At 45.7% G+C, this 14,514-nt stretch overlaps 1 protein-coding gene across 1 annotated transcript in view; it reads right to left on the bottom strand.

Annotated features, from left to right (window-relative positions):
* Positions 1-280: 280 nt before the first annotated feature.
* Positions 281-14,514, bottom strand: part of SENP3 (SUMO specific peptidase 3) — a gene marked incomplete in the record, with an annotated part of 457,641 nt that continues 443,407 nt past the window's right edge. Inside the window, 1 exon segment of the mRNA XM_044077008.1 lies at positions 281-530. Within this exon segment, the coding sequence (XP_043932943.1) occupies positions 285-530 (246 nt within the window).

Here is a 14,514-nt window from a genome sequence, read left to right as displayed (position 1 = left end):
AAGGTCTAAGCAGTCAAAACTTTGACTGGTCGCCAGATGATCCCTGCATTCTTCACTCTTGCTTTACCTTCATCTTATCTCTTGACTTCAGATTCAAAATATTAAAAATAATGCAAACAATTAAAAAACACTGCTGGGGTTCTCTGCTAATGTTTACAGGAGTGCACTGCTGTGCAAAGCTGTCTGCTGCACACATGCACTCCTCTCTAGCAACAGCTGCCTTTAGTGCCCATCTGGATACTACGGGGAAAGTAGCAGGACATTTTTTCTGCAGCAATTGTTTCCTACTTGCTGAATGCTAAAAGACTGGCAATGCAATTAATGAACAGAGAATAAAACAGGAAAAAGAGACGTATACAATCACACACAGGCAACAGAGACCAAGTTGTTACCTTTGGACACCTTCTATTGAGGGTGCGTTGTGAATCGAAGTAGGCGATTTTTTTTTCCTTCACGTTGACACTGACCAGAGACCAATGAACCTCTAAATGGATAGGAATAAGCAGCAATTCTTTGTTGAAAATGTCTACCTGAAAAGGAAGTCACAAAAAGTATCTAAGTGCAGTATGACGAATTTTACAGGACTGCTGCTTTCTCAGATGTGCCCCAAGGATTCAACAGTGGTGATCACAGACGCATGCAACATTTTCATTCCCTTACTGACTAGTTGTTGCACATGTTTAACTTTGGCCACCCTTCACTGCCCAACCACAAACGTAATTCTCAACATGCTGATTTTTTTTTTTTTTAAATATATTTGTCTCCTTAGTGATTATACTGAAGGATCACCAAAAATGTACATTTTTATATGGAAGTCTGGGAAAACAAAAAACGTAACGGACTTAAAGTCAGAGTATACAAGGGAAAGTTTATAGGAGTAAATCCAAATATTGTTCTGCAGTGTAGTAGCTTATTCACTCTCCAGCACTCAGACTGTTGCAACAATTAAAGGTAAACACTAACCTGAAAAGTAACAGAAAGTACAGTTGTGTACACTTACCATAAATGTAGATGTTAGAGTGTATTCACTGTTGTAGTCATTACATTTGGGTTATCTTCTTGCAGTAGCCCTCAGTCGGCCTGATTAGCAAAGTCTTGGGTCCTGCATCGGTTGCTGTCCCTTCTTCCATGATGACAGGTCATCAGGGGTATAAAACATGCAGCAGATGCCATTAAATTAGTTTTTCTTGCCCCAGGTGTCAGGTGCCCCCCTAATGGGAAGCAATTAAATGTATAATACAAAGATATAGCTCCAACAAAAAAGCAAATACACCAAAAAGCTTTTTGAGCATAAGTGAGAGTAGAGGTACAGCCAAAAGAAGAAAGGGGGCTGGAGGGAGGGTAACCAGGGCTGCAACAGTGAATACACTCGAACATCTACATTTATGGTAAGAGTACACAACTGTATTATGTTCTTCGTGTTTCAGTTTTGCAGTCGTTAATTTTGGGTAGATTCCCAAAGCTAAGGTTGGGTGGAGGAATTTAAATGGAATTAGGACCAGCTATAAGGCCCTGCAAGACTGCAGTGGCAAAACCAAGCTCTGTATTTAGAGAAAATTGGCAAATGATGATGCTTGGTGAAAGTATGTACAGAACTCCAGGTAGCAGCTTCTAGGTTGTCCCTTGTAGGGATGCCCCTGAGAAAGGCTGTAGAGGTAGATGCAGCCCTAGTTGAATGGGGTCCAATGCCCTGTGGGATAGGTTTTCCATGGTGCTTACAGCAGAATAGAATGCAGTGGCTTATCTACTTTGAAATGGTTTGCTTTGAAATAGCTTTCCCCTCTGTCCCTGCAACAAATGCCACCAGCAGTTGTTCAGATTTCCTTTGAGGTTTAGTCCTGTCCAAGTAAAATCTAAGTTGTCTGTGCACATCTAAGGAGTGCAGTATCCATTCCCCTTTGTTCTGTGGGTTAGGAAAGGAGGTAGGCAAACGAATGGATTGATTAAGAGCCACACTGGATACCACCTTGGGCATGGAGGGACTGTTTGAAGGAAACTCTGTCCACATGAAAGATGATGAAAGGCTCCACTGCTATAAGGGCCTGTAATTCAGGTATTCGTCTTGCAGAAGTGATTGCTAAAAGGAAAGCTGTTTTCCAGGAAAGGAATTTTAAATCTGCAGCAGCAGCTGGCTCGAAAGGAGGAAGAGTGAGTTTCTCCAAGACAAAGTTAAGGTCCCAGACTGGAGTTGGAGCTCTCCTGGGTGGCCTTAAAATGTTGGCCCCTCTGAGGAACTGCTGGAGCAGTGGGTGAGAGAAGGGGGGAGGGCTCTGTGTTATGAGCCAAAATGGCTGAGGCATGGATTTTGATGAAGGAAAAGGACAAGCCCATATGAAACATCTCAGTCAAATATTGTAGATTCTGGGGTAATCTGGGCACTGCTGCGCTCATCCCTTGAAATTGGTTCCAGGTGCAAAATTTTTCATTTTGCAGCATAAGATTTTCTAGTACTAGACCTCCTAGCCTCTAAAATGATATCCATCACTGATTTGCTGAGGGGTGGTAAAGGAGAAATTAGGTAATTAGCCAGGCTTCTAGGTTCAGGGTTTGCAGCTGAGGGTGCAGAATCTGGTTCTTCTGCTGAGACAACAGGGAAGGAGTCTGAGGCAGGTGCTATGAGGCAAAGTGTGACACTGCGCAGGATGGGATACCAGTGTTCTGGCCAGTCTGATGCAATTAAGATCGTCCTTGGCTTGTCCTGTTTGATCTTTAGTAGTACCTTGGAGAGCAGAGGCAGAGGAGGAAAGGCATAAACTGATAGGTTTTTCCAGTTGAAGGATAGGGCATCCACTTTCCAAGCTAGTTTGTGGGGAATCCTTGTGCAAAATTTGTCCAATTGATGGTTCTGGAGGGAGGCAAACAGACCTATATCTGGGCTCCCCCATTTGGTTGTCAACATGTTGAAAAACCTTGGTTCCAGTTTCCACTCGTGTGGATCCATGAGGTTTCTGCTTAGTCCATCTGCCAGTGTATTTAGTTTTCCTGGCAGGAATTGAGCTTGTAGATTTCACTTGGTAGCTCAAGGCTGTGTTCCACAATGTCATGGCTAGTCTGCAGAGGGGGTAAGAATGGGTACCCTCCTGCCTGTTTATGTACCACATAACCGTGGTGTTGTCCGTCTTTACCATTAATTGTCCTAGAAGAATTTGGTCCTTGAAGCCTGTCAGAGCATTCTGTACAGCTAACATTTCCTTTTGATTTATGTGTAGGTGCATTTGACTTGGGTACCATTTGCCCTGAATGCACCTCCCTGCCAGGTGAGCCCCCCCATGCATAGTCTGATGCGTCTGTTGTCAAGGTTTGGGCAACAGGGGGTAGTGTGAATGGTAGTCCCTTGTTTTGGTGGCAGGCCTCTGCCCACCAAAGGAACACTAGTCATAGGCAAGGTATGATAGGAATCATGGCTTCTAGATCCTGTGAATGTTGACACCATAGGCTTTTGAGATACCATTGCAGTTTCCTCATATGCAGCCTTGCACATGGAATTAGAAGAATGCAGGAGGCCATGAACCCCAAGGCTTGCAGTATTTGCCTTGCAGATAACTGGGTTTTTGTGGCCACTTGTTTGAAGTAGGTTATCAAAAGAATCCGTTCCTCTGGCGTGAGGAAAGCCATCTGGGAAGTTGCATTCAAGCTTGCTTCCGGGAATATAATTTGTTGACAGGGTACCAGGTGTAATTTATTTTCGTTTATGGTGTACCCCAGAAAGGTCAGTACCCTTTGAACAAAGGGTAGATGATTCAAAAGTATGTCCTGGCTTTCTGCCTGAATTAGACAATCATCCAGGTAGGGGTATACTTTAATATTTCTTTGCCTGCAGAATGCAATGACTGGAGCTAAGCACTTTGTGAATACCCTGGGCACAGTAGATAAGCCAAAGCGCAGTGCAGAACACTGAGTGCCTGTAGCCTGCTTTGAAGTGTAGGTATCTTCTGCAAGACTCCCTGACAGGGATGTGCAGGTATGCTTCTTTTAAGTCTAGTGTTGCCAACCATGCATCCTTGTCTAGCACAGGAAGCAGCTGAAGTCAGTATTTTGAATTTTGTAATCGCCAGAAAGGTATTTAGAGTAGAAAGGTACAGGATAGGACGCCATGTATTGCCTTTCCTGGGTACCAGAAAGTCTTGAATAGAAACCTTGTCCCTTTTCCTCTTCTTCTGGTACCAACTGAATAGTCCCCATGCTTAAGCGAGTGTACTTGATTTTGGGCCTCTGCCCACTGATTTGGGGGTAGATCTGGCTACCCGCTTGCTGTTGGTAAGGTGTGGAAATGAAATCTGTATCATTGGGACACTATTTAAAACCCATTTGTCCTGGGTAATGAGTCCCCAGTTTTTGGCCTGCAGACCAATCCTTCCGCCTAAAGGAGCATTAAGTTGGGAAGTGCTTGGAAATGTTAAAAGCAAGTCATTGAGACAGTTTTCCATAGGGGGGAGTCTTACTACTCCCTGATTTTGGTGTGGAAACCACCCACTGTTTAGTCTTGTGTGACCCCTGGGACTGAAACCTGGGGTTTCTGCTGTGTCTGGGTTTGGCTTGAGAAGACCTGGAAAGGGCTGGAAAGGACCAATTCTTAGAGGGCCAGTGTCTACTAAACCTAAGAGGCTGAACTTGTAAGAAATCTTTAACAGTTTGCATAGATTTAGCTTTATCTTCCATCTTTTTAAGAACTTCCTCAGCCTTATTGCCAAACAGGCAGTCCTGATTTAAGGGAGCATCCAACAATTTAGCTTTAACATGATCAGGTAAAGATTGCTCCTTAAGCCAAGCATGCCTTCTGAGCACAGACCCAGTAGCAGCAGCCCTGCAAGAGGCCTCTAATTAATCAAATCCACATTGCAAAAGAATGCATTAAATCCTGTAATTCTTTATTTTCTGCACAGTCAGGAATCATCATTTTCTGTTTAAGCAATCCAATAACATGTTGCTGATACTTTAACATATGAAACTGGCAGTTTAAAGCCCCAATGGCCAAGGTTGAAGTGTATACCTTCTTACCCCATCTATCCAGCGCCCTGAAGTCTCTATCAAAAGGGGTAGGATTTTTAGCAGTAGAAGCCCTTAATGCCCTCGGGCCCCTGTGAAATAGTCTCTGGATCCGCAATAGGATTTTTAAAAAGGGACTTGTACGAATCAGGACCCTGTAATACCAGTCAGGTTTTCTGGAAGCAGGAGGCAAAGAATCAGGGGCCAAACTAGATTCCAAAAAAGCATCAACAATGTCTAGTACAGGAGGAATAGCTAAAGGCCTATGCTGCGGCAGGAGTAAGAAATCCCTAAGCCTCTTTTTTGAATCAGACAAATCCTGGCTTTCCCAGTGGAAATACTCCCTTAGAGTACAAGTTTTCACCAAAAGAAAAATCCTCTGGCGGGGAAGCAGAGGGAATAGAGTCCTCTGCATCAGAATCCTCATAAGTAGATGTCAAATCCAGATCATCAGAAGAATCAGAAAAAACAGAATCCTTGCCAGAAGATTTATAACCAACTTCAGTCCTAGGCCTCTTAGAAGGGGGGTTGGCTTCCCCTGATTAGAGTTATAAGATTTTCAGCCAGTCTTATTTGTTTTTTAGGCATAGAGGCCTGAGCATGCGGCCTGGGTGTCGTTTTTTTAGGCATGGTTCAAGATTTAGACCTAAAAGAAGGAGGCGTCTGTTTAATATGCAAGTCTGTAGGCCTGAATATACCCCCAGAAGCCAGTGCCTGCACAGCAGCTCCGAACCCATCAAAGACATCCGTGGGTTCTACAGTTGAAGCATCTCACTGCATACTGGACTCCGAATGGGTCTCAGTAGAGACCTGCGAATCAGAAGTAGCAGTTATCTGGGGCTGCAAAAGCACCTGAGTACCGGCGACTGACTGAGCAGCATTGTCGGCAGTTTTGGACTCGGCGGCCTGTCTCTATCTTTTTCAGAATCCCGGTAGTCGGATGGTTAACCAACGACATTTCTGGGTAATTAAACAGAGAATCGAAATATTTAGAAGTGAAAATATACCGACGACGGATAGTGCACGGATTAAAGTACAAAACCGACAGCAAGGTACGTTGTTGGCCAAGGCCTAGGCAAGGAATACAGTACGAATGAAAATCTTTATGAGGTATTTGCTTTCCACAAGTAATGTAATTATTAACTTTTACTGACATCGGTAAGGAGTGATAAAAAGTTTCCCCAATGGGGTACTTAGCTTTAGTTGAAGACTTCGGTTCTGAAACTCGAAAACGAAAATTTCAGGAGTCGGCCGACTGGCACTTGTGACGACTGCTGCTTCGGGCACTGCATGGCACGAAACACTGATGTAATGGTGTCAGCTGCATGTTTTATACCCCTGACGACCTGACGTCATGGAAGAGACAGCAACCAATGTAGGACCCAAGACTTTGTTAATCAGGCTGACTGAGGGCTACTGCAAGCAGATAACACAAATGTAATGACTGCAACAGTGAAACACGAAGAACATCTAAAGAACTACTTTGAAAACAGCAGAGCATGTTACATTTCACCTATTCTAGTAATGCTATGGTACTACAGCTCGATTACTTACCAAATATCTAAGGCAAGTTAACATGACACCTTTTTCCAAGAACAACCCACACAATCTGTAAATGGAACCAATGAGACAGTCAGCTGAAAGAAACTTCTTACACAGCAGCTGCAGAAATACAGTGTAGGATGGATATGTGCTGGAGACACTGTCAGACATGTGTATGATCTAAATCCCACTCATTACGAATTTACTATATCGTTCTCCCCCTCCTAAAACATTTCCCCTTAGATGACGGCACATATCAGTTTCCTTTTAGTCCAAAATGATCCAACAGTATGATTAAAGATGAATCAAGTGGTCAAATGTAATCCAGTGGAGGCAGTCTACAACAGACTTCAGCAAGGCCATAGACAATGAGTGGGATGTCCGACAGTATTCTGTTTAGATTAGGGTCAGAGGAACAGTGTTATCAAGTTAATAGGGTTCAGAGAGGTCAACACTGTACCCTGCTTGAGTCAAGGTCTACAGATACCAAAAATCTGTGCTTAGAGCAAGACAACAGTGGGGAAAACTTTCCCCAAAATTTAGCTGCAAATGGACAGACACCAGAGAAATGACAAATGCATCTGCAAGCCTCTGTGGATAGGCAATTCCAAAGTTATGGACAAGCTCAAGCAATGTTTTGTACTGTGCAAAACAGCCAAGAATAACTTTCATTACTTTACACTTGTCAGTCAGTATCAATTAAATATACAATTCTGATGTTAAATTATGGCAGGATGCAAAAAAAAAAAAAAAAAAAAGTCTCCCAGCACTGTGAACAGCAACATTTGCACTTTCTTGCAAGTCAGCTGTGTGTGGAGTTACTGCATATAATTTTTCTTCTAAATCTAACCCACAAGCAACATGCCAAACACAGAAGACTCCTGCTTTACAAAAGGAAATGGAACTAGACTACTTGATGCTAATGGGGAGCTTTAGCCACAACCAGAGTCCCTGCAGATATAGAAAAGCAGCAACATACTGATCTTAAAAGCTGCAATTTCAGTGTCAGAGGCATGTCCAAACGCACTGGAACCTGTGGCTTCTAAATTGGATGGCCATTTCCTTTTATTCTTTTGTTGACTAGGTTAGTCACATTAGGACAGCAAGCCTCCTTTCCAGAGGAAACCCAAGACAAATTTAGTTGGTGCTCTGGGGAAATTCCCCTACTCTCTCTCTAGATAACACCAGACTACTGCTAGGGGAAGAGCAGATATAGCAGAAGTGCAAGGATAAAGAGTAGGCTGTGACTTGTGCAGAAATCCTAGAAATGGAGAATAATGAACAATGGTCACAGAAGGAGGTAAGATAACATGCTAAGGAAATGATAGGTAAGAGAGATGGATGATGGTTCTGAAATTTTCTGGGGATAAGTTGTGGAGTGGTGAGCAGAGATTTTCCAGAGAGATGCTGATAATGTAGAACACCACTTTTGAAAAGTTTAAATTCACAAGACTATTCCACCAAATGAGGCACAGGAAAAGGGATGTAAATATACAGCAAACAGAATGGTGGCAGCAGAACAAGCACCAGAGCAGCAAGAACATGATGAAGGTGAGGCAATGAGAACTGAGAAAGCATGCAAATCATAAGCAGCTGTTAGCAGCAGGTAGACTGGAGTTGGTGAAAAGATATGGAATTAAATTCAGAAAGAAAGCAACCTGTTTGTCCTTATGAGAACTAAAAACAATGAGAAACCAATAACCAGGTGTGCCACATGGGTCACAACTGCAACTTATTTGGATTACGTGGTGAAAAAACTTTTACAGTGGGACACAAGATTCATTTTGCAAAGTAACTTTTCAGACTTCCCTTGTAAATTATTGTGACGTATGCTTCTAAAAGACAAAAATGAGCAATCAGAAAAAAAAGCAATTCATAACAGGCATTTCAGAAAATGAACTAAACTTTTTTCTGACGGTTATCAGAAGTGTTTATGAGAAAAAAGTAATAGATGAATTCACTTGCGGAATGAAGCTTGGAAAGTATGGATTTCTATACCATTCAAAGGGAAACTAGTGCATTTACCAAGCACTGCTATAATGTGAAAACAGAACACTGTAGTATTGGAGGCAGCTTTTTCTTCCCTATGGACTCCTCGCATTTAATTCAGGACTGTAGATCTCCCCATGCAGGGAATATCAGCATTCTGTCAAGTAAATGAAACTAATGAAAATGTTGTGCAAAACGACACAGTAATTCACAATTACAAAAATATAGGTAAAAGTGAAATAGTAAAAGGAATTAAATACTACACAATAATTAATGAAGGGGGATAGTACATGGTGAGAAACTTTTAGTTATGTACTCACCATAACTTCAGATGTTTGGGATCCATCTCGCCTACATTCTGACTGATGGGTTCGGAGCCGATCCCTCGGCTCCGACTCGGCACGCTTATGCCAAAGAGCGAAGTCTCTTATTGGCTGAGCTTACTATATCCCAGGATGCACCACTACCAGTCCCCCAGATCTAGTTTGTCCGCATACATGCACACACGCATGCACTGCTTATATAACATCGACAGATGATACAAGATAAAACAGTAGAACTCAAACCGTTCAATCTCTTCTGATCTCCAAGGCAGGGGAAGGAGGGTGGGTATTAGGAATGTAGATGGATCCCAAACATCTGAAGTTATGGTGAGTACATAACTAAAAGATGTTATGTGATCCTATCTCGCCTACATTCTGACTGATGGGACAGCGTCCCTAGCACCTATATCCTGGGTGGCTCACTGGAAAACACTCCTGAGTACCGTGGAACCAAATGATGCTCGCCCTTTAGATGCCACATCCAATTTATAGTGGGAAATGAAAGTGTGCGGTTGGACCAAGTAGCCGCAGCACAAATCTCAGAAATAGCGAGCTTGGAATGAAATGCAATAGAGGTAGCCATAGCTCTAGTAGAGTGAGCTTTGACAGATGTTGTAAGTTGCTTATTTGAAGAGGAATAAGCCTGAGTTATGCAATCTCTAATCCATTTGGCAATAGTAGCTTTAGTGATGGTTTTACCCAGTTTATTATCTGAAAAGGACACAAACAATTGATCTGTTTTCCGAATTTGTTGAGTCCTGTCTAGATAGAAGCGCAATTGCCTATGAACATCCAACGATGCAAGGTGTATTCCGCTTTGTTTGAAAATTTTGGAAAGAAAACTGGTAGCTCTAGAGATTGTTGGAGACAGAGATTAGAACAAACTTTGGGAACAAAAGATGGATTAGGTCTAAGTGATACTCTATCCTTGTGAAAATCAAGTACGGTGGTTTGATAGATAGGGCTTGAAGTTCTGAAACTCTTCTTGCAGAGGTAATTGCAATTAAGAAGGCAGTTTTCCAAGACAGATATTTCAACTCACATGTAGCAGCGGTTCAAAAGGAGAAGATGTTAAGGCACGAAGTACCAAATCAAGATCCCACGGAGGCGCAGGATGAAAAACTGGGGTCTTAAAAGCACAGCACCTTTCATGAAAGTTTTACATAATCTGCTGCTCATCAACGGTGGGTCTATGGATTCGTGAAATTTGGAGATAGCTGCTAATTGGACTTTAATAGTAGAGACTGAAGATCCTTGATTAAACAAGGATGTCAAAATTTCAAGACCTCTGGTATCGGGCAGTAATAGGGTCTAAGCCTCTGAGTTGAGCCCAGATAGCAAACCTCTTCCACTTACTGTGATACAATTTCTTAGTGGTGGGTTTGTGGGCTGAAGATAAAATGTGAATAACTTCCGGTCCAAGGTGTGATTTCTGACTAAAGTTGGAAGTGGAGGAGCCAAGCTGTTAATTTCAAAGTGTGAAGGGACTGGTGCTGTTGTCCCGACTGATGAACCAGAAGGTCCGGAGTTAGATCCAAAACCAAGGACCGTCCAGAGTATATTTCTGTAGGTAGGGGAACCATACCTGACGAGGCCAGTATGGAGCAATTAGAATCATTGTGGACCCCAATTGGGAAGCTTTCTGGATGACTTTGGGGAGGAGTGGAACCGGAGGAAAGCATAAAGCAGTCCTGTTGGCCAAGGTTGGACTAGAGCATCCGTAGCTGCCTCCCTGACGGGGGTCAAGGAAAGAACCTTTGCACTTGTGTTTTGTGGTGTTGCAAACAGGTCGCAGCACGGAATCCCCATCTTTGAAAATCTGAGCTGCTACTGTTTCGTTCAGGGACCACTCGTGAGGAGAGAGAATAGTCCTGCTCAGTCTGTCTGCCAATACATTGATTTTCCTGGAATGTGGGTCGCTACCAGGAAGCGGTTGGTAGCCACTGCCCATTCCCACACCCTCATGGCCTCTCTGCAAAGGTAAGATCTGGTCCCTCCTTGTTTGTTTAGATACCAGACCACCGACATGTTGTCTGTGTGGATAGCGATAATGCCTTGAGGGAGAAACTTGTGGAGAGCTTGTAGGGACAGAAGTACAGCCCTCATTTCCAACACATTGATATGGAGAAAAGTTTCGCTGGAAGCCAAGAACCCTGAACTGACCTGCCTAGACAATGCCCCCCCTCTGGGAGGCATCCGTTGTCAAGGTGGCCACCGGAGGGGTATAACAAAAGGTCTTCCTGATTCAGATTGGATGTCAGAAGCCACCAGCGGAGGTCCCGCTTGCACGTTCTGTAATCAGTATGTGATGATTGAGGGGGAGATCCTGAAAGGACCATTGTGTCGATAACAGCCACTGAAGAATCCTCATGTGCAATCTTGCCAGAGGAACTAGGAGAACCGTGGCAGACATTGAACCTAAAAGTTGCAGGACCATCCTGGCTGGGGCTTTGGATCTTAGAAGCAGGGCTCGGACTTGACCTTGTAATGTTCGAATCCTTTCGGTAGGAAGGAAGATTCGCATTAATTTTGAGTCTATCTCTGCTCCTATGAATCTTATGCGCTGAGAAGGCAGCAAGACAGACTTTGACCAGTTGAATGTAATTCCCAGGAAGCACCCAGGGAGATGGTGGCTTGTAGGTTCTCCAGTAGTAGATGCCTGGTGGTGGCAGTCAGGAGCCAGTCGTCCAGATAGGGAAACACTTGGAATCCGAGACTCCTCAGGTGAGCAGTCACTACTGCCAGACACTTGGTGAACACCCTGGGGCTGTGGTGAGACCAAAGGGCAGTGCACAAAATTGGAAATGACCGTCTCCCAGGCTGAAGCGCAGATACCTCCTGGACGCCTGATGTATCGGTATGTGATAATAGGCGTCCTTGAGATCTATGGAGCACATCCAAACATCTTTCTCGAACAATGGGAGAATGGATTGTAAAGTGACCATTCGAATTTGGACTTCATGACGGACTGGTTTAGTTTGCTGAGATCCAAAATGGGTCTCAGGTCCCTGTCTTTTGGCACTAAAAAGAACCTTGAGTAGTTTCGGATCCGATCTGGTCTGTGGGGACCGGTTGGATGACTCCTTTTCTAGCAGCTTTGAAGCTTCTCGGCTGCAATTTCCCTGTGACTGGGTAGTGGGTCCGGGATTTTTTTGGACGGTGGGGGTGAGTGTGTGGAGGGAATGGTGTAACCTCCGGCATTATCCGGGCACCCATCTGTCCTGAGTAATAGACTCCCAGGCTTTTAGGTGCTTGGCAAACGGCACCCGACTGGCTCCAGAGCAGCACAGCCGGGCAATCCCTCATGGAGTGTGGGAGGCTGAAGAGCCACGAAAGGACTCGCGGTCTCCAGTGTTGCGGGGGCCTCTGCCGCCTCTGGGACGGCGTCTCCCAGAAAAATTTCCCGTCCTCTGCCTCTGGAAGGGAATCTTCCTGCTGTTGAGGAAAGAATTTCTGTGATTTGGAACCACATCTTCCCTCCTCTTCTAGCCTTGGGATAAGGCCGAAGGGAGTGGAATAATGTGCTCCTACGGCAGATAAAGTCTTTCCCTCTTGCTCACAGCGGGTAAGAGTGTCTTTACCTTGGGTCCAAACAAAGAGGACCCATCAAAGGGAGCGTCGGCAAAGGAAGACTTGAAGGCCTCCGCGAATGACACAAGCGGAGCCAGGCTTGTCTCCGTGAGCCACGCCTGTGCCTGCCGCTCTGCCCGCCTTCGGCCGCATATGAAATGAGCCTCATGGACGAGTTAGAAATCGAGTTGAGGATAGCCAACTGAGAGCTAACCGACTGGGCTAGCTGCTCAGGTAGGTTACCTGAGAGGGAGTCAGAGCTCCTTGACCAGATCCCTCTGTAGTCTGGTGAAATGTGCCAAATAATTCAGGGACCTCAGAGTAAAGGCCGCTGAAGTCAGGGTGCGCTTCGCGTACTGGTCCATGCTCCTAGACTCCTTATTAGGAGGATGGACGGACGTTGAAGCCTCTGCCACGTCCTGCTGGGTAGCAGATGCCACCACCATGGCATCTACAGCCACGCATTTCGTTAAGAACTCCTTCTCGGGTGGGGCAGACAAAAATTTGTTAGGGCGAGAAGGCACTGGTTCCACAGTATCTGGATGTTCCCACGCCCTCCGACAAACCAAATCCAGGAGCTCGTCGAAGGGCGGAGACACCCAGGAGGCGGAGGGCTGAGCCCGAGGCCTTGAGAAACACCGACTCATCAGCGGAGGGGGGTTTGGAATTCCAGCCGCCTCGTTGCTTAAGGATCTCTAGAATGTCTGCAAATGAGACATCATCCGAGGACGACTTTGGGGAGGCCTCCGCATCATCAAGATCAGTGTCCGATGTAATAGACTCGGGGGAGTCCACGTGCTTCCTCTTGCACGATCTCTTCCTTGGGGGCTCCTCCGAAGACAACTCCGAAGAACCCTCAGGAGGAGGGGAACCCCCAGTGGGGGTAACCTCAGGCCGGGCTCCGCTGCCTAGAGACAGGGGAACTGCCAAAGACCCAGTCTCCATGCCCAGGGAAGGTGCCGGTAAAGCCGCAGAGATGGCCGAAGACTTGGCCAAGGCACTCCTCATAGCTCTGAAAGCCGGACCCCCAGAATCCTGGGAGGGTCCGGTCCCCGGAGCCATGATAGCAGATGGAAGTCCCGCGGCCGAAGCACCGAGAGGGAGGCTCGGAACCGACAGCATTGGTCCCGAAACGTCACCCCCGGGTCCGGCCGAAGTCCGTGTGCTAAACTCGGACCCGAAGGCCGGGGTTAGAGTAAGGGTCGGAGCTGACCCTAGGATCTCTACTGGCTCCATCAGCACCTGCTCCGATGGAGCCGAAGCGGTCGGAGGAGGAATGGCAATGGAGTGGGCTATAGGCTCCGAAGCCAACTGGGTCGGAGCCGAAACAAATTTCTGGAAGACTGGGGACTGGAACAGTCTTTGGAGCACCCTGGAAGAGACCGAATGGGTCCGAGTAGGCCTCTCCAACGGCTCCAAGGGACTAGGGGACCGGCTCCGAATCGACTCTACAATTATCGGCGCCGAAGGAATGTCCAAACCAATTTCCATCGGTGCGAAGAGGCTTCGGCCGAGGAGGAGGTGTCGGAGCGGACACCCTCCACCGGCCCCGAGACCAGTGGACCCGATAAAGATGACCCGCCTCTCGATGCCCCAGACGACGGCTCCGAACCCAGAGGAGCCGAGGCTGGAGGCATCGAGGCAGACCGCCCTCGGCTCCGTAGTCCGTGGAGCCGAAGGAGAAGCCTGTCTATGTTTTTTGGCGGTCGGTTCCGACGGACTGGTCGGAGCCGACGCCTTTTCTTTAGCAGGAGAAGGAGAGGAAGCTAATGCCTCTTCAAATGAGGGTTTAATAAGGCCTTTTAATATAAGTTTATTTTTCCTCTCTTGGAGGACCCTCGAGGAAAACGCGTGACACACACTACAGGACTCCTGCAAATGTTTGGCGCCCAAACAGTACACACAGAGAGAGTGGCCGTCTGTGATCGACATCTTAAAACTGCACTTAGTGCACTTTTTAAATCCTGAAGGCCTAGGAGCCTGTGACATTATGGCAATCAAATACAGTGAACTAGCCAAAAAAACACAAAAACACACTATCACAGAAAATTTTCTTTTCTCTTTCTTCTTCTTTTTTTTTTTTTTTTTTAAAACAAGGACTAAA

Source organism: Protopterus annectens, chromosome 7.part0, assembly GCF_019279795.1.
Source record: "Protopterus annectens isolate FY-2018-M chromosome 7.part0, PAN1.0, whole genome shotgun sequence".
Classification (NCBI taxonomy): Eukaryota; Metazoa; Chordata; order Ceratodontiformes; family Protopteridae; genus Protopterus; species Protopterus annectens.
Note: the sequence above shows the minus strand (reverse complement) of the source record. Positions and strands in the feature narration are given on the sequence as shown.